The sequence below is a fragment of the Pelophylax lessonae genome, assembly GCF_965119305.1.
Source record: "Pelophylax lessonae genome assembly, chromosome: 3".
Taxonomy (NCBI): domain Eukaryota; kingdom Metazoa; phylum Chordata; class Amphibia; order Anura; family Ranidae; genus Pelophylax; species Pelophylax lessonae.
In genome coordinates, this window is record NC_138770.1 from 370,792,656 (window position 1) to 370,819,122 (window position 26,467).

Here is a 26,467-nt window from a genome sequence, read left to right on the forward strand (position 1 = left end):
GAAAGGAATCTTACATGCACCGTAAGAACCAACTGGGCAACAGAAAAAAACAATGCTCAACAGGAGCAACAGCCCAGGAAAGCAAATGCCAACAGCCAGGGACCCAGAGAAAATTCAAAGGTCCATCATGGCACAGACGCACTGAGAACTTTGCGGCCAAAAGAAGCATCAGCTGATGCCAGAACGTCTATTTTGTAGAACTTGGAAAAAGTGTGCACCGACGACCAAGTCGCCGCCTTGCACACCTGGGCCACGAGGCCCGATGACAATAGGCCCAGGAAGTACTCAAAAACCTGGTAGAGTGCGCCCTAACAGGGAAGGGCGGAACCCGTTCCTGCAAGGCGTAAGCCTGTTCAATGGTCTGTCTGATCCATTTTAGGAAGGCTGAGACTGAAGCCCCAGCACAAGGTAGCCTGACTATTCCTGACGCTAGGCAAATTAAAACCGAGTTGGGAGTGGTGATGCAGGGGGGGGGTATTGACCAGTGGGACAGCCCCCATGGGTGTGTATATGCTAATGTCTTTTGACTAAGTCTATATGCCTAGCTATTCCTACGGATAGGAAGTCAATAACCAATAGTGATGACTTAGAGGAGGCGGCGACTGTCGGAGGACGTAAGAAAAAAGCCATTTTCTCTTTCGTTCATTGACGGACACAGCTCCTTATCTTCTTGACCATTAGGAGGTCCAAAAGCAGTGTCAAACTTGAGGGAACAGCAAGAAAAAAGAAAATCAAGGCTAAATTGTAGCCAACCAGGTAACATGGAGCTCACCTGGAAAAAAAAAAAAAAACCTCAAAAAAGGAGCAGTTCCTCTAAACAGCAGCCTGCAAAACCTTACGACCAAAAGAAGCATTCGCAGATGCAAACTTATCCACCTTCTATAACTTTGTGAAAGTGTGTACAGACGATCAGGTGCCCCCCTTGCAAACCTGCATCACTGAAGCCTGATGATGGAAGGCACAGGAAGCACTCAGCGCCTGAGTAGAGTGCACCTTAACAGGGAAAGGAGGAACCTGACCTTTAATTGAACAGGTATGAATCACTGTCTGATCCATCTGGAAATGCTTGCAGCAGAAGCAGCCAACCCTTTGAGGTCCACCCGTGAGTACAAATAGGGAGTCTGACTTCCTAAAAGACTCCATAGCTGCAAGAACACCAAGATTGCCCGAACCACATCCAGGAAATGCAAGGCAATTTACTTAGGATGTTTAGGCCTGGGACATAGGGAAGGCAACACAATTACTTCATTAAAATGGAAATCAGAGACGACCTTTGAAAGGAACGAAGGGCAGGGATGAAAAACCACCTTATCTCTGTAAACCACTAGGTAAGGTGGACAAGACAACGCCAGCAGCTCCGACAACCTGAAGAAGAAATAGCCATCAGAAGGCCACCTTCTGGGACAACGTAAGCAGGGGAACCTTGCAAAGACTTTCGAAAGGAGGTTTCTGCAGAACTGACAGCACCAAATTGAGGTCTCACGAGGGGAATGGAGACCGCACTGGAGGAGCCAAGTGTCGAAATCCCTGGAGAAAGGTACGCACCAAAGAGTGTGTGGCCAATGGATGTTGAAAGAAAACCGCTAAGACCAAAACCTGGCCCTTGATGATAGGTTAGGCGCTGCTCAATTGTGGCGAGGCAAGCCTGGAGCCACCAGAATGCATATCTAGCCCAGCGAAGCCAGCCTGGAGCCACTAGAATGAGTGGAATCCCTTCCACCTCGATCTTGCACAGAAGTCTTGGCAGAAGTTTGAGAGTGGGGAAGGCGTAAATCAGACGATACTGACTCCAAGGGGCAACAAAGGCATCTGTGGTGTCGGCTAGAGCAGTGGTCCTCAACTCCAGTCCTCAGGGCCCACTAACAGGCCAGATTTTAAGTATTACCTTGGGGAGATGCAGACTAGAGTATTGCAATCACTGAGCAGCAAATGATATCACCTGGGATGTATTTCAGTTATCTTGCAAATCTGGCCTGTTAGTGGGCCCTGTAGGCTAGGGTTGAGGACCACTGGGCTAGAGGATCCAGAGACTGTGCAACAAACCTCTGTACCTTCCTGTTGAGACGAGAGGCCAACAGGCCACCTCGGGAGTACCCCACCAGAGAGACAACTGATGAAACACCTCCAGATGAAGCAAACATTCCCCCTGGTCCAACGCCTGTCGACTGAGGTAACTTGCTTGCCAATTTTCAACCCCTGGGATGTGTACAGCAAAGAGGGCTGGAACGAGTCGTTCTGCCCACCTTAGAATATCGGCTACTTCCCGAGCCGCCAGGGCACTTCTTGTGCCCCCTTTGAGATTGACATAGGCCATGGCCATGGCATTGTCAGATTCAATGCATACTGGGCACCCCTGAAGTCCAATGATCCAAAGTCTGATTGCTTGGCGTTTCAGTACATTGATCGGCAGTCTAGGCTCTGGAAGAGTCCAGACCCCCTGAGCACAGTCTGTGTCGAGGACGCCCCTGCAGCCAGACAGGCTGGTATCCGTGGTGACAACTATCCAGTACAGGGGGAGAAAGGATTTTCCCTGTCGAAGTGCTGGAGAATGAAGCCACCAGATCAGGGACCCTCCTGTTCCCCGGGCTCAACAGGTTCAGACTGTCTAGAGACTGAGGATTCTTGTCCCATTTCAACAAGATCTCTTTTTGCAGAGATCTCATGTGGAACTGTGCAAGCGGAACCACCTCAAAAGGTTGACACCATCAGGCAAAGAACCGGCATGCAAGCCCAGAGGAATGACCGTCTGTTGGACAACAGAAGCAGAAAACTCTGGCTGAGGCCTGTCCGGTTATATCTAGATAAAATTATAAAGTTGATGAAACAAATTTGACACATGTAATTTGACGTTTGTCTGACACGATAAAATTTAGTGCAGGAAGAGAAGCCTTGAGAGATGGGCCCTGTAGCGGAGTAGCAGTATGATCCACGATATCTCCACTGGTAGTCAGACACAGCATACAATAATCCTGGTAGCGTATAATATTCCCAACCCTCCAATAACCAGACGACACATAGCTTGGAGGTCAAACACTAGAATGCCTTGTTTATTGAAAACACAAGGATCTACACTCTGCCAAAACCCCTCCCTCTTCGAGACATTCCACACACAAAGCCGAATATCCCATAATAACCTTAACTCTGCCAGACAGAAACAATAGGACAATAGAAGGCAGGTATTTAACAACAAACCCCCACCCATCTCCTGAGGGACACTGCTCAAACATATGATAATCCCAAGTGAAAGAGTTCTCACTCTCTCCACACAAACCACACTACAAACACTTGGTTCTTAAAAGGTATACACATGCAATAAACATAATGCATACATGAAGGACAATATACAGTGGCTGTGTTTGCCACAGTGCTCCCCCAGAACCAAGCCGACATACACAGTCTGATCCATAACGGATCGGCTTGGGGATGCCCGGGGAGTACTCACAGATCATTTTTAAAGTTCAGTTTGTCGTGACAACCCGTCAGCATGGCCATTCCGTTTTCCGGGGCGGTAGTGAATAGTAAAGTCATAAGGTTGTAACGCCAAACTCCAGTGCAACAACCGGCATTGTCCCCTGCCACTAGGTTTAGCCATACCAACAGGTTGTGATCCGTTAACTGTTGTCCATACAAGTAGGGCTGAAGCTTCATTCCCTGGGGAGAAGCTCTCTGCTCAAGTAGGTTACGGGTTGTTCTCTGCCATCTTCTCCAACCGGGCTCAATACTGTTCTTAATCCAAACATTGAAGTGTCTGGACCTCAGAAGGCCATTAGGTCTCCGGGATATTGGCCTGGGATCTGGATTGGCAGGATCGCTGAGGCCAAATGGCCTAGATCGTTCCCCAGTAAGATGTCGGTGGGGAGCTCCCGTATCAACCCCACATCAATCAGACCTGACCCGGCACCCCAATTCAAGTGGACCCTCACAGTGGGTAGTCTGTGTACTGCTCCCCCTGCCATCCGTACCACTGCTGAGCCTCCGGTTCGGGCGGCATCTGGAACCAGGTGTCGCTTGACCAAGGTGAGAGTGGCTCCCGTGTCTCGGAGACCTTGAGCGGGCACTCCATTCAACTGGACCGATTGTAGATGATGCTGTTGGTTCTCCGTAGCAGCTTGCACCGGGTTAGCTTCATGAAGGGTACCCCATTGCTCCTCGGTGTGTTTGAACCTGGGTACGACTGGGGAAACCTCTGTGGGATAGTAGGGGACCGTTGTCCGTGCTGAAGGGGGTGACCCTGGTCAGATCCACGCAGCTTGGTTCCTGCCCTGGGTACAGTCTTGTCGATAGTGCCCAAACTGCTTGCACCTGTGGCACTATACCCCATTGCGGGACGGGTATCTGGGTGTCTGGTGTTTGGAGGATTTTCGCCCCGTCTGTGGTAGTAGGTGTCCTGTGGTGCGAGCCTGCTGCCGGGTAACAACCGAATAAGCTTCATGGATGGTAGATAGGGGAACAAAAGCTGAAGTAAGCTCCCCCAGGTCGTTGCCAAAAAACGTCTGCGGGTAAATCCTGCATCAAGCCCACCTCCACATTCCCTGACCCAGCTCCCCAATTCAGGTGTACTTTCGCAGTGGGAACTTTGAAAATGGCACCCCCTGCTACTCGCACAGCTACAGAATCCCCAGTGAGTTGTCTGGATGCAATAAGGTGATTCCGGACCAATGTGATGGTTGCCCCAGAGTCACGTAACCCTTCTAGTTGTCTCCCCTCCATGTGCACAGCTTGTCGGTGGTTTTGTCGATTGTCCGATGCCGCTTGAATGGGATTAACCTCGTGTAGGGTGCCCAGGGGTTCCTCCATTTGGATTGCTGTGAAGGGTTGTAATGCAGGGGCTGCTTGGTAACAGTGTACAGCGGCTCGAGGTGCTGGTGTGTAGCTCTGATTCGGCCAGGGCTGACTAGGCCGATTCCCGGGGACAGTCTTTCTGTATGTGCCCCATTTGGTTGCAGAGATGGCACCGGGTATGGGCTCGTGGTTGGTACCTGGGGTACTGACTGTTACCTCCTCCTGAACGTGGGTGTGCTGGTTCGGTGACTGCTGGTCGGTGATGGGGTTGCTGGGCAACTACCCTAGGCGGTGGTCGTTCTTCCCCTCTAGTGTCTTGGTGCTCATCTGCCAATTTAGCAGCCTCTGGAAGGGTGCAAGGTTTACGGTCCCTTACCCAGAGCTGCATTTCTTGAGGTACAGTGGGTACAGAAAGTATTCAGACCCCCTTAAATATTTCACTCTGTTATATTGCAGCCATTTGCTAAAATCATTTGGGTTCATTCTTCTTCCTCATGAATGTACACATAGCACCCCATACTGACAGAAAAACACAGAATTGTTGACATTGTTGCAGATTTATTAAAAAAGAAAAACTGAAATATCACATGGTCCTAAGTATTCAGACCCTTTGCTGTGACACTCATATATTTAACTCAGGTGCTTTCCATTTCTTCTGATCATCCTTGAGATGGTTCTACACCTTCATTTGAGTCCAGCTGTGTTTGATTATACTGATTGGACTTGATTAGGAAAGCCACACACCTGTCTATATAAGACCTTCCAGATCACAATGCATGTCAGAGCAAATGAGAATCATGAGGTCAAAGGAACTGCCTGAAGAGCTCAGAGACAGAATTGTGGCAAGGCACAGATCTGGCCAAGGCTACAAAAATATTTCTGCTGCACTTAAGGTTCCTAAGAGCACAGTGGCCTCCATAATCCTCAAATGGAAGACGTTTGGGACGACCAGAACCCTTCCTAGAGCTGGCCGTCCGGCCAAACTGAGCTATCGGGGGAGAAGAGCCTTGGTGAGAGAGGTAAAGAAGAACCCAAAGATCACTGTGGCTGAGCTCCAGAGATGCAGTCAGGAGATGGGAGAAAGTTGTAGAAAGTCAACCATCACTGCAGCCCTCCACCAGTCGGGGCTTTATGGCAGAGTGGCCCGACGGAAGCCTCTCCTCAGTGTAAGACACATGAAAGCCCGCATGGAGTTTGCTAACACGTGAAGGACTCCAAGATGGTGAGAAATAAGATTCTCTGGTCTGATGAGACCAAAATAGAACTTTTTGGCCTTAATTCTAAGCGGTATGTGTGGAGAAAACCAGGCACTGCTCATCACCTGTCCAATACAGTCCCAACAGTGAAGCATGGTGGTGGCAGCATCATGCTGTGGGGGTGTTTTTCAGCTGCAGGGACAGGACGACTGGTTGCAATTGAGGGAAAGATGAATGCGGCCAAGTACAGGGATATCCTGGACAAAAACCTTCTCCAGAGTGCTCTGGACCTCAGACTGGGCCGAAGGTTTACCATCCAACAAGACAATGACCCTAAGCACACAGCTAAAATAATGAAGGAGTGGCTTCACAACAACTCCGTGACTGTTCTTGAATGGCCCTGCCAGAGCCCTGACTTAAACCCAATTGAGCATCTCTGGAGAGACCTAAAAATGGCTGTCCACCCACGTTTACCATCCAACCTGACAGAACTGGAGAGGATCTGCAAGGAGGAATGGCAGAGGATCCCCAAATCCAGGTGTGAAAGACTTGCTGCATCTTTCCCAAAAAGACTCCTGGCTGTATTAGATCAAAAGGGGGCTTCTACTAAATACTGAGCAAAGGGTCTGAATACTTAGGACCATGTGATATTTCAGTTTTTCTTTTTTAATAAATCTGCAACAATGTCAACAATTCTGTGTTTTTCTGTCAGTATGGGGTGCTATGTGTACATTCATGAGGAAGAAGAATGAACCTAAATGATTTTAGCAAATGGCTGCAATATAACAAAGAGTGAAAAATTTAAGGGGGTCTGAATACTTTCCGTACCCACTGTAGTCTCTGGAAAAACTGCTCCAACAATAATAATTGCAAAACATCCTCTCGTGAAGTGGCTTGTGCTGCATCTAACCATCCGGTGGCCGCCCTGTGCAAACGATGGGCAAACTCAGTGTGGGAATCTTGGTGCTGCTTTTTAAGATCCCGGAATCGAAGTTGGTTTGCTTCGGAGGTGATGGCATACCTGGTTAAAATCGCCTGCTTAACTTTCTGGTAGTCCCGGATGTCGGCATTAGGGACTGCCCGATACGCATCGGCCGCCCGGCCATCAATTTCCCAGCCAATATCTGTACCTGATCCTCTGGGTCAATGTTATGTAACTGGCACAGCCTCTCGAAGTCTTGCAAATACCCATCTATTTCTCCCTCCGTGTCTGTGAAGTTTTTAAACGCCTGGTACGGTATTTTGGGTTTACCTTGCGGCATGCTGAGTGGAGTTGGGTGTAGTTGGAGAGGTTGTGGCTGGGGCCCCCTTATGGCCATGATGTATTCATGTACGTCCGCTGCGACCCGTTCATGGGTTTCCATTGATGGGGTACTTGGATACAAGGCTATCCTGCTGCGAAATTCCAGTTCAAATTCTCAGTCTGTTTCTGGCCTTGCATCCATGGCTGCTCTGTCTTCTTCCATGAGTTCTTCGATCAGCGTCGCCTTGTTTTTGTTGCTGGCTATCTTGCCTCTAGCAATGCTTTCAATGTCTGCCGCTTTAGCCGTGTATAATCCGTTCCCATTCACCAGCCTTTTGTGTAGTTTTATGTACTGCCGAACTCCGGTTTCATCTGAATGGTTTGGCTCATACGTTACTGTTTCTTTTCTCTTTGTTCGCATGAATACTGCCGAACGCTGCTTTGCTGTGTGGATAAAGATCCCGTCGCTTGCCACCAATTGAAGCGGAGTAGCAGTATGATCCACGATATCTCCACTGGTAGTCAGACACAGCATACAATAATCCTGGTAGCGTATAATATTCCCAACCCTCCAATAACCAGACGACACATAGCTTGGAGGTCAAACACTAGAATGCCTTGTTTATTGAAAACACAAGGATCTACACTCTGCCAAAACCCCTCCCTCTTCGAGACATTCCACACACAAAGCTGAATATCCCATAATAACCTTAACTCTGCCAGACAGAAACAATAGGACAATAGAAGGCAGGTATTTAACAATAACAAACCCCCACCCATCTCCTGAGGGACACTGCTCAAACATATGATAATCCCAAGTGAAAGAGTTCTCACTCTCTCCACACAAACCACACTACAAACACTTGGTTCTTAAAGGTATACACATGCAATAAACATAATGCATACATGAAGGACAATATACAGTGGCTGTGTTTGCCACAGGCCCCACACACAATAATGTTGACAAACTCTAATAGTGCAAATTAGGCTACAAGCTTGGGTAACTATTCAGTCACAATTGACAATACAAAAATGTTCCCATCTTCAAGGTCTGTAAATAAAGAGATGTGATAAGGACTTGAAACTCAAAGTGAAAGAGGAAACTCATTAAAGGAACAAAGCAATAAACTGTCCTTTTGTTCTAAGGGTGAAATGATCTAGCCCTGGGACATCCAGTATTGAATATATATATATATATATATATATATATATATATATATATATATATATATATACACACACACACACACACACACACACACACACATCTATATGTGCACATCTATATATTATATATATATATATATATATATATATATACATACATATACACACATACATACACACACACACATCTATATGTGTACATCTATATATGTATGTATGTATGTATGTATGTATGTATGTATGTATGTATGTATGTATATGTATGTATCCGGTTGTCACTATATATTGAATTTTGATGTTATGTGCAAAGGATAATGCATAACAGGAATAATTCCTTAGAAGTGATACATGGGATGAATTTGTGTATATCCTCAAGGGATATTCCCATCATTTTAAAAAGGAATAACTGATCAACTGAGATGGCTCACCCACCAAATCATAAGTAGTGTCCAAAAGAAGCTATAAACTACAAAGGGCATGATGCCATGATCTATCCCTATGAATGCATTGCAATTAAAATCTTGCACTAAGATTATGGAAAAATGGAATAAAGAGTTTTCCTACAGGAGATTAATGGAGCTACTAATAATGATACTACCAGCAGAGAACGCAATCTGGGAACAAGACACTGGAATGTCATAAAAGCAGAAATCACCAGATCCCTAAAATATGATTCATATTAATAAAAAGGTTTACAGCAAATCCCCACATCACATTATAGGACAATCCCAATTCCAATAATGTAACTGAACTGTTAGCCAATGGGCAGGTAATAGATGACCAGTCACTGCCCACTTTTGAAACCACCACTGAGGAGACCGTCAATATTGGTTGGGGAGTGGTCAATACAATCAATAGTTCCTAATCATATAAAAAGAGGACACCTGGAAAAAGAGGGACTAAAAAAAAAAAAAAAAAAAAAAAAAAAAACCTGAAGAACACACCTAAGGGATGACACAGGAAAAGACCGCTGCCATTGACCACTGCCCACCTTGCTGATCTCTTGCTGTTAAGACGAACCACCATACCTTGAACATTTTTTTTTCCTTGGAAGGAGTGGTGAGATATAGACTTAATTTTTCCTTAACACATTTACTTCCAAGATAGTAGGAACTGTATGGTACTGTCTGAAATTTTATGATAATTTCCATTGGGTAGAGCAAATTTATGTGTTAGGTTTTTTTTCCCACTTAAATCGATTTTATGAATTGAAATAGTTTTGTCTAAGGTTAATGCCAATTTAGTAGATTTATTGAATTTAGGACGTATTTTTGTATAATAGTGTGTTGCTCTTTCTTTGAAATTTCTTTCTTTCCTACGGCCGCAGAAAGTGAGAAACCGCCTTAAGGGCTCTTTCACACGGTCCGCCTCCGTAGGTGGATCTGTGCTGCTCAGCGGGGATCGATCCGCGATCCCCGCTGAACCGGCGGATGACAGCTCCATCTCCGCTTGCAGTGCGGAGAGGGAGGTGTCACAGCCCCCGCTGCTCTCTATGGGAGATCAGATGAGAGCAGACCGCCTGCCCAATCCAATCCCTGAACGGATGGAAAAATAGGGTTTCTGTCCGTCCAGATTTCACTGACAGGATCGGATACGGGTGGCAGCTGGTGTCAGCGAAGGTGTCTCCGCTGACATCCGCTGCCCCACAGAGCTGCATGTAGGATAAAAAACTGACAGGCGGATCTGATCGGACCGCCCGTGTGAAAGAGCCCCAAGAGTGGTCAGGCATATTTTGTTTTTGATATTTTAAATCAGTTAATTTTACTTTGTCTGGTTGTATCCAATACTGTTTTTGGTTTCTAAAATGTATTTCTAATTACATTGTAACTGTGCAACATATCTTTGATGTTATGTATGGAATATGAATCACCAGTAAATTTAGTTTTGTATGTAAATATATAATTATACTTGTATTTTAATAAATTATATTTAGTATTTAAATTGGGAGATATTTATATATTGGTAAGAAATCACCATAAGCTCCAAGAACTCAGGAAATTGCTGTGGTATACTATTGTCTGAACAAAATTGATAGGGTTTTTTTAGTTATGAAATTATTTGCCGTAAATCGGCTGGAGGCACTGCGTAATAATTCTATTGATAATTCAGACACCGCCTTTTAGTAAAAAATTTAAATAATCAGATTTTATAACACACTGCACAACAGGCCGAGTCTAGAGTCCCACCCAGATAGTCCAGTCCTGTGGACAGAACCAGAGCAGACTTCTGAAGGTACAGAATCCAACCGAACTCCATCAGAGTTCGCAGAGTAATTTCCAAGTTGTCCATCAGAGCAGTCGGAGACTCCGTTCACAGAACATGATTGTCCAGGTATCCCAGTGCCGAGCTTCCCCGCTGACGCTACAATGCTAGTACCGGGGCCAACACTTTTGTGAAGGCCCGAGGATCGGAGGCCAGACCAAAGGGTAACACCACAAACTGATAATGCTCCTCGTCCATGGCACAGCAGAGGAAGCGCTGGTGACCGACACATATTCGAAATGTGAAGGTAGGCGTTCTTGATGTCGCTAGAGCAAGAAAATACCTCTGATGAAGGGCCGCCACTCCCCTGTGAATAGACTCCATTCGGAACGTCTATACTCGCACAAAGCAGTTTAGCACCTTGAGGTCCAGAATTGGACGTACCTTGCCTTCCTTCCTGAGAATTGTAAACAGGTTTGAGTAAAACCCCTGAAAATATTCCGAAGCTGGAACCAGGACAATCAATCTTTGAAAAAGTTTTGCACTGCCCCAAAGAGACCCCTTAAATCACCTGGGGGCAAGCGCAGGTTGGAAGGGAAGAACTTTTCCCGAGGTTAAGACAAACGCGATCTTGTAGCCGGACTGAATGACTAATGGCGCTTTTCCGCTGCATGGAACCGTACCGGTTCGGCACCCTTTTGTGCTTTTCCACTGCTGGTACCGCATGGTATAGGGTCGGAACAGTTCGGTACGGTACGGTATAGGTTTGCTTTTCCACTGCATGGAACCGAACGGTACGGCCCTGAAAAAACAGTACCTACTCGATTGTGGTTCCAACAGGTACCAAACTGGTACCAAATACCACAATCCTTTTCATGCAGTCACTACTAGCCACTGATTGGTCAGAGAATCCCACCCACCCCGTTGTTATCCCACCCACTTAACTTTAGTACTGCTTTAGTGGAAAAGCAAACCTATACCGTACCGTACCGAACCGTTCCAACCCTATACCATGCGGTACCAGCAGTGGAAAAGCAAACCAGGCCAAGCAGGGCCGAGTAGAGCCGAGCCGGTACTAGCCGGTACTTGCAGTGGAAAAGTGCCATTACTGGACCCACTTGTCCTGTGCCAGGGTGGTCCATGGATCAGGAAACCAGCAAAGACGCCCCTTCACCCCAGAGGAAGCCTTGGCCGTAGGTCTGGAAGAGCCCGCTCATGGGTTGCCAGACCAGTTCCTCTTAGAACCTCCAGTGGAGGCCCTGAAGGGCTTCGATCCCTTGCCTTGAGACCCTGAGGGACAAAAAGGCGTCTTCTGAGCCGAGAAGAATGGCCCAAGTCTACGATGGGTCTCCTTGTCCTTGGGAAGCCTGCAGAAGGAGAGTACTCTTCCCCACTGTGACTGTCCACTTTTTAAGCAGGGAATCCTAAGAATACCGCATTGCAAAACACTTAGGGACCGCAGAAGCGCGTTTTGGACAACCCCACTGTTTTGTTTGGATTATTGTTGGGACCCGGAGGGTATCAGATGGGGAAATGTGCTCAAGGGACTTCATTAGTGAAGAGGGGGACTTACCAAAAAAAAAAAAAAAAAAAAAAGCACAAAACACTGCTAGGGACACCCCCACCGTGCTGGCGGCACCACAGGGCCCAGCACAAAGAGCACTACCGCTGATATAGCAGAGAGAGAGAGAGAGAACCCCCACAAAAAGACTCACCAACGATCAGGTACTTACAGCACCAATCTAACTGCACACAATGCAGCGATCAGGAAGAGAAAGATCCAGGAGTCAGCCCTAGGGGATGAAAAGGGGCTCCCATCGTCAAAATCACTGCCCATATAGCATCAAAAACAGGACCACCGCTATTTTCAATGAAGAAACTATTCACTAGAAAATGGCTGCCAAGGCTACACAAACATTGCAACCGATCTACAGTGCAAAAAGGCTACAAGAAAATGGCGGCATCACGCGGCTCCCGGTGGGACCCCCAGGAGCTCCTAACACAATCCCAGCACGAAGGGGTGCCCTGGAAGGAGCCCCCACCAGGTATAGCCCCCTCCCAAAAGTCTGTTTGCCAGCTCAACACCCCAAACCGACCTAAAAGGTTTGGCCACCCCATGGGAGGGGAGAGAGGGCATATGGGGAAAAACCCTACAGAGGACCAGCGAGAAAAAAGGGGAGGGGGGGATGCTGCATGGGAAGAAGGGCAACAAGGGGGCCTGACCATCTTAGGGAGGGGCCCACGTCCACCCCAAAACCCTCCAGGGATGAGGGGGGACAGCTACTTACCATACCAGGAACAGGGTGGGCACCGCTCCTGACAGACCACCGCTCCATCAGAAATGTCCAGTGGGGCTATGTTACGGCCAGCCAAGCGCGGAGCTGAGGCCTGCATACGCTCACTGGCCAGACTGGGGGGACCCTCTGGAGCTAGATTATGTAGTTCGTCGCCCAGTCCAGCAGTTGATTGAAGATTCTCACAGGAACAAAAAGATAGGAAAAAGTTCAATCTAAGGAGAAAAAAACTCCTACTCTCTTCAGTCTAACCCCTGCCATCTTCTTTCCTTCCTACCTTCAGAACTGGTATAATTTCAATCACTTCTCTACCCACTACCTGAAGCTAGTCTTACAAATTTGTATAATAAAGTTAGATTTTCTACTTCTAAAAATGTTTCACTTTTTTATTAACTTACAATATTGTTGCCTAATGCGTTACTTTACCGACCACCCCACAGCCAATAAAGTCCTCCATTATTAGTTAGGGGAGTTTCCCCTCTAGTCCTTTTCCTATGTATACTTCTGATGTGGCAGTGGATGATTGTCCCATGAGCTGGTATAGTCATAGATTTATATACTGGACTACTCTGTCTTAGCAGTCACACTTGAAAACTGAATGGTATTATATTTCACTGGTCTTCCGTTATGGACAGCCTTTAACCAATTTGGTTGGACAGTCTACTGCTTAGCTATTCCCTAGATCAGTGGTCCTCAACCCTGGTCCTCAGGGCCCACTAACAGGCCAGGTTTGCAAGATAACTGAAATACATCCCAGGTGATATCATTTGCTGCTCAGTGATTGCAGTACTCTAGTCTGCATCTCCCCAAGGTAATACTTAAAATCTGGCCTGTTAGTGGGCCCCGAGGACCGGAGTTGAGGACCACTGCCCTAGATAACCTGAGATGGTACTGCTTCAACAACAGTATCTTCTGTATTGTTATAACAATAGATGAGAAGATGAAATTACTGCATTAAAAGCAAAACTGGCTTATCTTGAAGATCGCTCAAGAAGAAATATTAATTTTAGAGGAATTGATATATCTGAACCCCCCTACTGAACTTCAAAAATGTGTTTAACACTTAATCTCTGACCTCCTGCCTGAAACACCAAAACGTGAGGTAGTGGTGGACAGGGTTCATAGATTACACAAGCCGGCATACCTTCTTGAAAATGAGCCATGGGATGTCATTGCTAGACTTCACTTTTTCCATGTGAAGGAAAATTTTATGCATTTTGCTAGGCAGAACTCTCCATTACCTGCCTCCTACTCCAAACTGGCTCTACTCAAGGACCCCTCAACAAATCATGCAGGCATGCAAAAACCTGATTTTCCTAACCAATTTATACCGGAACAACCAGCTGCTATATAAATGTAGCTTTCAGGCCAAAATTGATGTTTACTTGGAACCAATCAATCATACGCAGTGTCCTCATTTGAGGTAATGAAACTAGCCAGACAATGGGGGTTGATTCCACATGAGAAACACCAAGGCTCTCAGAAAAATCTCCCCATCCAGGGTGTATCCCCTATGGGGAAAAAACCCTGGACTGATTGACTAACTATAAAGCACCCTGTAGGTGGCTGGCAGCACGGACAGCAGGGTGGGAGCTGTTACTCCAAGAGCAAAAAACCCCCCAATTGAAATTGAAGAAAAATCCACTCGTTGATAGAAATCTCTCTTTTTACATGTGGTTTGTCCTTGTTCCCTTCTGTTTGAAGGTTTTAAATTTCTGTTTTTTCTTCACCATGAACTAGGGATAGAATATGTTTTTTTCAGGGCCAATACCAATATTTTGGTCACAAAAATTATAATTTTTGACACAAATCTGGTATTGAATGTTAATGTTTAACATTTTTAACCACTTGCCCACTGGGCACTTAAACTCCCTTCCTAACCAGACCAATTCTCAGCTTTGTGCTCTCATATTTTGAATGACCATTACTCAGTCATGCAACACTGTCCGCATATGAAATTTTCGTCCTTTTTCTCACACAAACAGATCTTTCTTTTGGTGTCATTTAATCATAATTGTTTTTTTATATTTTCTGCACTATAAATAAAAAAAATACCGAAAATTTTGTAAAAAAAAAAGGCAATTTTCTTCGTTTCGGTTTTAAATTTTGCAAATTTAGTCATTTTTCTTCAAATGTTTTGGCCAAAATTTAGACTGCTACATATCTTTAGTAAAGATAACCCAAAATATACATTTTTTGGTCTATGTGAAGGCTATAGAGTCTACAAGCTATGGTACCAATCATTGAAAATTGATCACACCTGATATACTGACGGCTGATCTCATTTCTTGCGACCCTAACAAGTCAGGACAGTACAAATACCCCCAAATGACCCCTTTTTGGAAAGTAGACATCCCAGAGAATTTAGTAAGAGGCATGGTGAGTTTTTTTGAAGTTGTAATTTTTCCCACAATTCTTTGCAAAATGAAGATTTTTTTTAAAAAAAAATTATTTTTCTCAAAATTGTCATATTACGAAGTTATTTCTCACACACTGTACAGGCATACTTGCAACTACACCCCAAAATACATTCTGCTACTCCTCCTGAGTATGGCGATACCACGTGTGAGACTTTTCCACAGCCTAACCACATACAGAGGCCCAACATCCAAGTAGCACCGTCAGGCATTCTAGAAGCAAAAATTACACAGATAATTTTCTGACGACCTATCACACTTTTGACCTTGGCAGTCTGATTATATCCAGATTTCAATGCTAAAAGCAGTACATTGTTTCGCATAGAAATCGGTTTTACATTTTAAAACTCAACTTCCCCCGCTATCCTCCCACTGTGTGTTCGGCCGATGCCGGCATCTGTCTTCCGGTTCCCTTCCTTGCGAGCGTTGCGACGCAAGGGGGTGGAACCGGCGGCAAAGTCAAAAGTGTAAACACACTAAATGACATGATACAAAGCTGTGATCCTAACGGATCACACTGTATCATGCCATTTCACCTGCTGACTTATCCAGTGCCCTGCCTGTGCTTCAGTTCTTTGTGCCTGGAAAATAGAGAACGATCACAGCATCCAAAAAGCATTCTTTGTGCAAAAGGGCTTTTAGACGAACTGGAAAACTGCGACAGCGAAACTGAGTTACTTGAAGAAACGAGCGATAGCGATTAGTGGGAGAATTCGTCATCAGGTATGGAAAGTGACGACAGCGATGATTCTGATATCTATTTCTGGCACATAGCTCCGTTAAATTCTGAAGAATCGTTTGATATACTTCCAAAATTCCACAAGCTATGTGCCAGAAAGACATCAGAATTGTCGCTGCCGTCACTTTCCGTACCCGATGACAAATTTTCGTACAAATCGCTATCGCTCAGTTCTTCAAGTAACTCCGTTTCACTGTCGCTGTTTTCCAGTTTGTCTAAAAGTGCTTTTGCTCAAAAAACGCTTTTTGGACGCCCTGGTCGTTCTCTATTTTACAGGCACAAAGAAGTGGAAAAGCACAGGCAGGGCACTGGAAAAGTCACCAGGTGAAATCCTGTGGTGAAATGGCACAATACAATGTGATCCATTAGGATCACAGCTTTGTATCATTGAATTTAGTGTTTTTACACTTTTGAATTTGCCGCCGGTTCCACCCCCCTGCGTTGCAACGCTCGCAGGGAGGAACCAGAAGGCAAGTGCCGGTTATCGGCCATGAACAGAGCAGTTAGAGATTGATAGGACGCCGGGGAGAACAGCGGGGAGCACAGGGAACCTTAATAACATTCTAGGGTAATCCCGAGTGTGGCTCGGGGTTACCCTGGAAGGTTAACGTTCTAGGGTAATCCCGAGTGTGGCTCGGGGTTACCGCTTTTGGTACTGAAAGTTAACCCCAAGCCACACTCGGGAATACCGCTAAGGAGGTTAAAGGAGACATTCTCTGCGTACAGGAGACTCACTTTAAGGCAAACAAACCTCCGAAATGCTTGCATAGGTTATTTTTCCAATGCCTTTACCTCCAATGCGGAAGTGAAAAAAAGGGGAGCCTTGTTCGCCATGAGAAATTCTGTATCGTTCAAATTGCATGACTCCATCCTGGACCCTTAAAGTAGATTTATAATTCTAGTATGCAATCTGAACAATATCCCATATACCATTGTGAACATATATGTCCCTAACGCTAAACTACTATCTTTTTTGTGACTAGTATTCGAAAAGCCCTGTTACTTATGTGCGGAGACTTTAATGCTGTTCCAGCTAGCAAGCTGAACTCCTCTCACCCTACAACATCTCAAACCACGATTCAATCCTTTCTACATAGGGAGGATCTTCATGACGTGTGGAGATGTCTGAATCCTACCGAAAAGGACTACACCTATTACTCTGCACCTTATAGGATCTATACACGTATAGACCCGTTTGTTTCAGACCTTCCAACTACTCACAGGAATAGTAGAATCGACTATCCACACGATCACCTGGTTGGATCACTAGCCAATTTCTATGACTGTGAAAGAACTGCATAATGTTGAATTAGCATATATGTGGCACAATAATGTTTCACTTTACTCTAATCGTCCTTTTAGGGATGATTGAGACTAAATATTGTTGACTTTTTCTGAAAGAAACACACCGGAAATTAAACCCTCTACTGTATGGTGCGCACACGCAAGGCCTACTGCAGGGGTTTACGCCTGCAGATGGCATCTAGAGAAAAAAGGTGAAAGATGCAAACCCTCACTACCCTTTCATCAAAAATCTCTAATCTTGGCACAAATCGACCCGAAGACTTTAGATCAGGAATTACAAGAATGTAGGAAAACATTGAAATCCCTTTTAGTAGCTGATTATGAAACTTCCCTGTGGAGATTTAAAGCCAAACATAACTCGCCCAAGACCGAAACTCGGCCACTTCTTTGGCCGCCCGGGCACTCCTGGTGCCCCCTTGGTGATTGATGTACGCCACCGCAGTTGCGTTGTCCGTCTGCAGCCGCATAGGGCGGCCCTGAAGACGATCCGACCAACGTAGCAAACCTAGTTTGATCGCTCTGAGTTCCAACACATTTATCGGCAGAGAGGATTCCTCCTCCGACCAAGTGCCCTGGGCAGACAAATTGCCCAGAACGCCACCCCAGCCCGACAGGCTGGTGTCCGTGGTGATCACTGTCCATAACAACGGCCGGAAGGATTTCCTTTCCGTCAGAGCCGGAGACTGGAGCCACCACAGAAGATCCGCTCTGACTTGGTGGCTCAAAGATATCCTCCTTTCCAAGGACTGAGGATGCCTGTCCCACCTGGCCAGAATCTCCGCTTGCAGAGATCGCGTGTGGAACTGTGCAAACGGTATCGCCTCGAAGGCTGACACCCTCAACCCCAGGGACCGCATGCAGGTCCTGAGCAAGGAGGATTCGTTGTCCCTGAGGGACCTGACCTCGTTCTGTAGAGTCCAGAGTTTGTCCTCCGGCAGGAAGTCTTTCACCTGGGCAGAGTCCAGAACCATCCCCAGGTAAGGGAGGCGAACAGGAGACAATGTCGACTTCAGAAAATTGATGGTCCACCGGAACTCCTGGAACATCTGAACCGTGGTTGGAGCTCGACCTTAACAGGAGATCGTCCAGATATCCAAGGATTGTGATCCCCTGCGCCAGCAACAGGGCCAGGACAGGAGCCAATACTTTGTTAAACACCCTTGGAGCCAAAGCGAGACCGAAAGGCAACACCACAAACGGATATTGCTCATCCGCAATTGCGAATCGGAGGTACCTCAGATGACCTTGGTAAATTGGGATGTGTAAATACGCATCCTTGAGGTCGATGGAAGCCAGGAAATCTCCCAGGCTCAGGGAGGCCACCACCGATCAAAGGGATTCCATGCGGAACTTTTGAACCCGCACGAAGCGGTTCAGAAACTTTAAGTCCAGAATTGGACGCACCTTGCCCTCCTTTCTGAGCACCGTGAACAGATTAGAGTAAAAACCCCGAAATCTGTCCCGATGTGGCACCGAGATGATCACCCCCTGGGCGAGCAGATCCTGAACCGCCTGTTGGAGATCTTGGAAACAATCTGGGGTCAAATGAAGATTTGAGGGAAAGAATCTGTCTGCTGGGCGTGATCGAAATTCGATCTTGTTCCCCGGCCAAATGAGTTCCTGAACCCACCTTTCCTGAATTTTGGCCAGCCAAGGTTCAGGAAAAATGCGCAGACATCCCCACACCCCTGAAACAGGTGAGGGCGCCCCATTTGGTTGAGGCGGACTGGGTCGCTGTGTTAGAGTGGGCGGCTTTTGACTTCTTCTGGCCACCAGAGGCCTTGAAGGATTTGCCCTTGTCTTGTGCCTTAAAGGCACGAAAGGACCCCTGGTTAGGTTTAAAGGAAGGGCCTCGCTTACCACGGAAAAACTTACCCTTGGACACCTGGGGCAGCAGTGTGCTTTTACCACCAGTGACCCCCTTAACCAACTTGTCCAGGGAGTACCCAAAAAGGCGATTCCCTGCATAAGGGATGTCATATACAGTCTTCCTGGAAGTCTGGTCAGCCGACCAGCTTTTCAACCACACAATGCGATGGATTATCACTGCGACTGCAGAGAAGCGCGAGACTAAAGGGGCCTCATCCAAGGCCGCGTCACACAGGTATAAAAAAGCCTGAATAATTAGGTCCACCATCTCCAGAGTAGCAGGAGGGGAGGAATCAGCCACAAGGGTGCGTCTCAGCAATTAGTACACTCCACCACAGCCCAAGAGACCATAACTGAGGCGAACACAGGTTTCAGCAAGGAACCCGCCACCATATAGGAGTGGCGGGTAAGAGATTCCACCCGTCTATCCACCGGGTCCCTAAACACCGGAGAATCCTCAGTGGGCATCAGAGTGGCATTGTTTAACCTGGAAACCGTGTGGTCCACCTTAGGGGCCACAGTCCAGCACGAATCTGTGGGAGACGCAAAATGATAACGGTACAGAAACCGCTTAGGCACCACAAAATTGCGCTTTAAATTGCGCCATTGCTCGTTCACTGTTTCGTGAAACTCGGCATGACAGGGAAATACCTCAACCGATTTCTGGGTCCCAAAGGAAGACCGCTTGCTTACCCGGCGGGTGGGGCTCATCCTCCAAATGCAGCGTATCTTTAACAGAACTAATGAGAGCAGACATCGCAGCGCGTTCCCTGGCCGACCCTCCTCCACCTCCCCTTCCGACTAAGAGGACTGAGACCCCTCAGGGGGTACACTGTCCATGGCAACCATAGCTAGCTCTGAATCAGAAGAATGAGAAGGCCTGGTTCTTTTCTTACAAGCCCGCTCAGACATCAACAGATCCACTTTGGACGCTTAAGTCGCAAGTGCAGCAGTAAGGGAGCCCATCGCTGAGGATTCAGGAGTACCTGAACCCTCCACTAGAGCTGGGGGGAATTTTCAGTCCTGGGACTCCATAAAAACACACTTAGAAATTTTATGGCGCTGGCCCTTTAAATAAGCTATAGCGGCGGTTCCCACCGCAAAGCACCGGAATGAGGCAGCCTGTGCTACTAAATACTGAAAAGAATATAACAGCCAGCAAAGATATTATCCCAGAAAAATAGCAGAAAAGCCCCCCAGAAGTGTATCCATACAAACCACAATGCCAGCTCGATCAGAATGCTTGCAGAGAGGAACTGATGTCACGCTGCTAGAGGCTGAACATGGGACTGAGCCAAAAGAAAATGGTTGCCAATGTAAGTCTATGGGGGAGGCTTCGGGAAAATGGCCGCCGAGCACATGGGAAACTACATTGCCAACACTAAAGATGGCGCCCGAAAGGGCACCAATTCACTACAAGGATTTTGTACAAGCACTACCGAGGGACTCAGGGACCCCCGCAAACCCCCACACCGAGGCATGACCGCAATAGCGCCCCCGCAGGGAACGTGAGGGACACACGGGAACCATACATACAGACATAAGGGGGATACCACAGACTCCAGACTGTTATCCCCATACAGAGGGCCCACATACAACCCCCAAAATATATAGATAGAGGGGCAGCATGGTACTCATTAATCCAGGAAAAGCGTGGGTGCCGCTGTGGGAAGGGAAGCCTCCCACCCCGGGTGGGGGTGCCGTCAGCTGAACAGGACGCTACGCATAGCCTGCTAAACGCTCGATGGCAGGCAGGGATTCTGTAAGGCTCTAGAATAACCAGTCCGATTCCCAGCTCCGCAAACGCTGTAGTCTTCCGAAGACTGACTAAGCGCAGGAACAAATAAAAAGCTATCGGTGTAAAGAAAACACACTTTGCAGAAATAAAAAAATGAAGAAAAAAACAGAAGAAAAAGGCTGAGACTGTAGCCCCAGCTAAGGGAAGCCTGCCTACTCTCCTAACTAAGCAAAAGACAAACTGAATTGGGAATGCTGCTAGCAGGGGGGTATTGGACCAGAGGGACAGCCCCCTATAGGTGTGTCTATGCAAAGCTTTTTGTGAATGTTTCTAACAAAATCTTCTGCCTAGCTTACTCCTGTGGATAAGAGGTCAATACCCATAAGTGAAGACTGTATGAGTGGGCGGCAACTGGCAGAGGACTTAAGAGAAAATAGTTTTTGTAAGAACTTACCGTAAAACTCTCTTCGATTCCGCCGACAGTCGCACCCCCTCATACAGCCTTCACAAGTGGGTAATGGCACCTTCTGCAGGTGCAAGCTAGGTAGTTTTAGGTGTTAATCTACACTTAGGCACACCTCCAGGGGGCCGTCTCTCAGCCATTATCCTGACCCAGTTAGCACTGTCCTTGAGTTTTGTAGCAAGCAGTACCAGAAGGCAACAACCCCAAGATCCAAAAACCAGAGGTGCGGGGGCTGCGACTGTTGGAGGACTCAGAGAAAAGAGTTTTAAGCCAAGTTCTTACAAAAACTCTATTTTCTCTTATGTCCTCCTGACAGTCGCAGCCCCTCATACAGCCTTCACGAGTGGGACGTCACAAAGCAGTACAGGTGTGTGGGGTGGGAAGACGCAACCTACTGAAAAGGCAACGTATCAACCTCAGAGAGAGATACCTCTGATGACACTCGTAGATAGGGATGTGCAGATACGCATCCTTCAAGACCATGGAGGGTAGGAAGTCCCCTGGACTTAATGACGCCACCGACCGGATGGATACCATCTAGAACTTCTGCACCCTTACAAAGCGGATCAGAGACTTAAGGTCCAGAATCGGACGCACTTAACCCTCTTTTCTGGGCACCGTGAACGGATTGGAATAAAAAACGCTAAACCTGTCCCATGAAGGTATTGGCACAATGACTTCTTGGGTGAGAAGATCTTGTACCGCCCCCATGAGATCTCTGAAATGATCGGGAGTCAGATGGAGATTTGGTGGAAAGAACCTGTCTGCTGGGCGAGATCGAAACGCGATCTTGTACCCTGAACGAATCAGTTCGTGAACCCACCTGTCCTGAATTCTAGACAACCAGGGTTCCTGAAAAGCAGACTTCCCCCCCCCCACCCCGGAAACGGATGAGGGCGTCCCTCCAAAAAGAGGTGGACAGGGCTTACCCGACCACGGCTTCTTGTGACCACCTGAAGTCTTGAAGGATTTTCCTTTATCCTGTGGCCCGAAGGCACTAAAGGACCAACGATGAGCATTAAAAGAAGGGCCCCAACTAGCGTGGGGGGATTTTCCCTTAGAGGCTTGGGTCAAAAGGGTACTCTTACACCCCCCCGCCCCGTAAGCCCCTTGATCAACTCATCCAGAGTGTCCCCAAAAAGATGACTACCCACATAAGGGATATCAGACAGTCTTTTTGGAAGCGTGGTCAGCCAACCAGCTTTTCAGCCAAATGATACAGCGGACCGCAACCCTGACCGAAGGCAGCCAAGCGACCAAGGGAGCCTCGCCAAAGGCCGTGTCACACAGGTGCATTACGGCCTGGGTCACTTGATCCACCATGTCAAGGGCAGTCTGAGAGGCCGATTCCGCCACCAGGGTGCGCCGAAGTACCTTGGAACATTCCGTGACAGCCTGAGAGACCATCACTGAAGCAAACACAGGTTTGAGCAGGGAGCGGGAAAGCGTCTCCACATGCCTATCTGCCAGATCCTTGAACATCGGGGAGTCCTCCACAGGCATCAAGGTGGATTCAACCTAGAAACAGTGGGGTCCACCTTGGGTGACACCGTCCAACGCTTGTCTACAAGATCCGCAAAGGGATAACGGTAGTTGAACCGCTTAGGCACCACCCGCATATGTTTGATGAAACGCCATTGGTCGTTGACATTTAGTGAAACTCCTTGGGGCAGGGGAAAACCTGACCCGAAGTCTAGGCTTTGCAGAACCCAAAGGGACTTGACTGAGAGGGCTTATCCTCAAGATTTAAAGTCTCATTAATGGAGCAAACAACTGCATCCACTGCTGCGCATTCTCGCGCCGCCGTTGAGGAAGACTCTTCCTCCTCCCCATCGGAATGTGAGGACTGGGACCCCTCCGGGGGGACCTTGTCCGTGGCAACCAAATCAGGCTCTGAGTCAGAAGACTGGGAGGGCATAGGTCGTTTTTGAGAGGTGCGTTCAGACATAAGCAGATTCACTTTGGACGCCAAAGTCACAAGAGCAGCAGCTAATGAGGCCATGGAAGAGGATTCAGGGGTTCCTGAAGCACAAACCAGGTCTGTGGGGAATTTGCTATTCTCGGACTCCATTTTTAATACATTTTTGGAGAGCTGGCCCTTTAAAAATGGTGGTTCCCGCAGACCCCCACCACAAAACTGCACCACCCATGGAGACTCCTTAGAAACAGCTATAGCCACAAGAAGAAACAGTTTTTGCAGGAAAATGCCAAAGAAAACAGTTAAAAATCACCCCACAGTGTCCCAGTGTACTTGCCACACGCTGCTGCAGTGAAGAGAAAAGAGGAAGTGACCTAACTCACTAGAGGCCTATGCCGCCCGGAGCCACAAAAAAATTGTGCCTGAAAGAAAACTTATAGGAGGAAGCACTAGCAAAATGGTCGCCGCCCTTACTAGGCGGTCGCCAACACCCAAGATGGCGCCCAAACTGGCGCCAAAATGAGGAGCTAAAATGGCTGCTGCCCACACAAAGACTCCAAAACAGCCTGCCCTCACCCAAAATGGCGGCCGTGCGAAGGGCGGCAAATAGAAGACCACACGAGTTGGCCCCCACAGGGAACCCCAGAGAGCACCCCGGGAAGTATTAAGCCCCCACACCCCCCAGTCATGGCAGTATGCACTGCAGAGTGCCCACAGCAGGGGCAGGGAGGAAGGGGGCTGTACCTTACGGCCAGGAGGGGGATACCACAGAAGCCACCATGTACTGCCATCCCCTAAAAGTGGGCCCACAGAACATCCCCACAGATAATAGCACCCGTTATGGGGACCCAGGGGTAGTAGCACTGACCAGTCCAGCGAACGCGGGCACCGATCTGATATGGAACACCTCCCACCCTGTGGGGGTGCCGTCAGCCAGAAAGGATGCTAGCAACTCACAGGTGTTGAGATTTGAGACATCCCGGCAAAGAAGACTGCGCAGGCTCGTCCGCATCTCAAAGGGCACTGTCGTTGCGATGCCAGCGTGCACCAATGACCTGCGAAACTCGGTGGCAGGCTGGGACTCCATAAGGATCTATATTATCCAGTGCGAGGCCCAGCTCTGCTGTAGCTTGTAGTCCTCCAGGAAATCCCTGACTAAATAGCGATAATGAGAGAAATAAAAAGCTATTTTCTAAGAAAAAAAATCACTTTTTAAGAAAAAAAAAAAAACTAAGAAACTGAGACACTAGGTCCCAGCAGGGAAGACCTAGCCTACTCCTGACGCTAGGCAGCATAAAACTGAAGGACAGTGGTAACTGGGTCCGGATAATGGCTGAGGGACGGCCCCCTGGAGGTGTGCCTAAGTGTATAAAGTTTTTTATTAACATTTAAAACTGCCTATCTTGCTCCTGCAGAGGGCGCCATTACCCACTCAAAAAGGCTGTATGAGGGGCTGCGACTGACGGAGGACGCAAGAGAAAAAGGTATTTGTAATTTTTTTTATATGTATACACAAATGTTTTGCCTTTTATTTTGATTTTAAACTAAATAGGTTGTTTTACAAGGTGATCATTTACAATCACTTTCGTTTCAAGTGCACCCATCATGAAACCAATATGGGCGCCAATATAGCTTGTCCTATTCCTAAAAATTCTAGCAGCTTGGACTTAATACTTTAAAAATAATTATCAATAAGTCAAAAGTGATAATACTTGTTCTGAATCTTGAGCTTAAAGTAATAAAACATAACAATCAGGCAACTAGTACTTTCTGAAGGAGATAAATGGCAACCTATGTATTTCTCATATGTTTCCCTTAGGTTGGTGAAAAACAATGAGAGCACAGAATTAAGTGCAATTAATGTTTTGTTGGTTCATAAAAATTATAGACTCACGTAATTGCTTCTCAACATTTTCTGCGGAGAAGAGGGCTTGTGGCACCACCTCCTTCTTAAAACACTTTTTTAGGACCTTCAGTAAAACATCTACTTCTTCCTGCTTCCTTACTCTTCCAGCTAGCAGCATAAAACCTAAAGAGAATAAAGTATGTTAACTTATGAACCTTTCACCATCATGATTTTGCATTGTATAACAAAGGAAGATATTTTCATACCATCATTTGCCAAGTGCTGAAGCCAGTCATATTCATGGTTTGTTTGCTGAGATAGACGGTATCTCTCAGCCCAGCGGAAGAGATCACGGAGCGTAATAAAGCCATGCTTTCCTGCAAATACGGAGGATCCTCTTCTAAGAGACTGAAATACAAATCAGGAAATATTAAGGCTGGAATGTTCAAAAAATCCATCCTTAAAATAGCACCCCCCACAAAGGTTAAGTGCTCGTTCTGTCTTAGGGTGCATGAATAAGATAAATACCTTATTCTTCATTCCAGTAGGTTCCCTTTAGCACTGAAACCTATCCCCTGCAGCCTACTCTATATGCTATGACCAGGTCAGATCACACTCCAGCTTCCTCGGCATACAAAAAAATAAAAAGTTAATGTCCCTATATTGCACAGGATTACAAGATCCACAGAGAGCATTGGGCATGTGAAGAAAGCACCAGAGCAGGTGTGAGGTAAGTACTAAAAAGACTACTTTAATCCCCTCCTCCTGTCACTGTATTCTTGCCTGGTTCTCAACCAACTGCACCTTTAGCCTTACAATTCCACTTCCTCCTCTCCCTTTCTCTGTTGGGGCCCCCCCAAGGTTCTGTTCTTAGACCTCCCATTCTCCATCTACAACTCCTCCCTGGGAAGGGTAATAGCCTTCCATGGCTTCCAATACCATCTCTACGCTGATGACCCCCAAATTTATCTAGTTACCCCCCAGCTCATTCCTTCAGTCTCCTCAAATATTAATAATTTTCTAGTAGACATATCAGTCTGCTCTAATTCCAGGCGTTTGACTTTAAAAAGGAAAATCCTTTAAAAATTGAAAATAAAAATATAGCATATACAATTGCCACACAAGTAATATTGTTAAGTGAATGTTAATAAGAATTCTTTCATTTTCACTGCAGCAATCTAATTTTCTGTAAAATGCAACGCAATGTGGCTACCTGAAGGTGTACTGTACACCAATAGCAAAAATAATGCACCCCAGAAATATAAACTCCTGCTTGTCTGATTGGCCT

At 46.8% G+C, this 26,467-nt stretch overlaps 1 protein-coding gene across 2 annotated transcripts in view; it reads right to left on the bottom strand.

Moving 5' to 3' along the window:
- The window catches only part of MDN1 (midasin AAA ATPase 1), a 902,759-nt gene that overhangs the window by 559,945 nt on the left and 316,347 nt on the right, over positions 1 to 26,467 (bottom strand). For both annotated transcript variants that reach the window (XM_082250237.1, XM_082250236.1), the window contains exons 27-28: positions 25,446 to 25,587; positions 25,228 to 25,362 (exon numbers count right to left, since the gene is read on the bottom strand). In XM_082250237.1, coding sequence (XP_082106363.1) covers positions 25,228 to 25,362; positions 25,446 to 25,587 — 277 coding nt within the window. The remainder of the gene's footprint in view (positions 1 to 25,227; positions 25,363 to 25,445; positions 25,588 to 26,467) is intronic.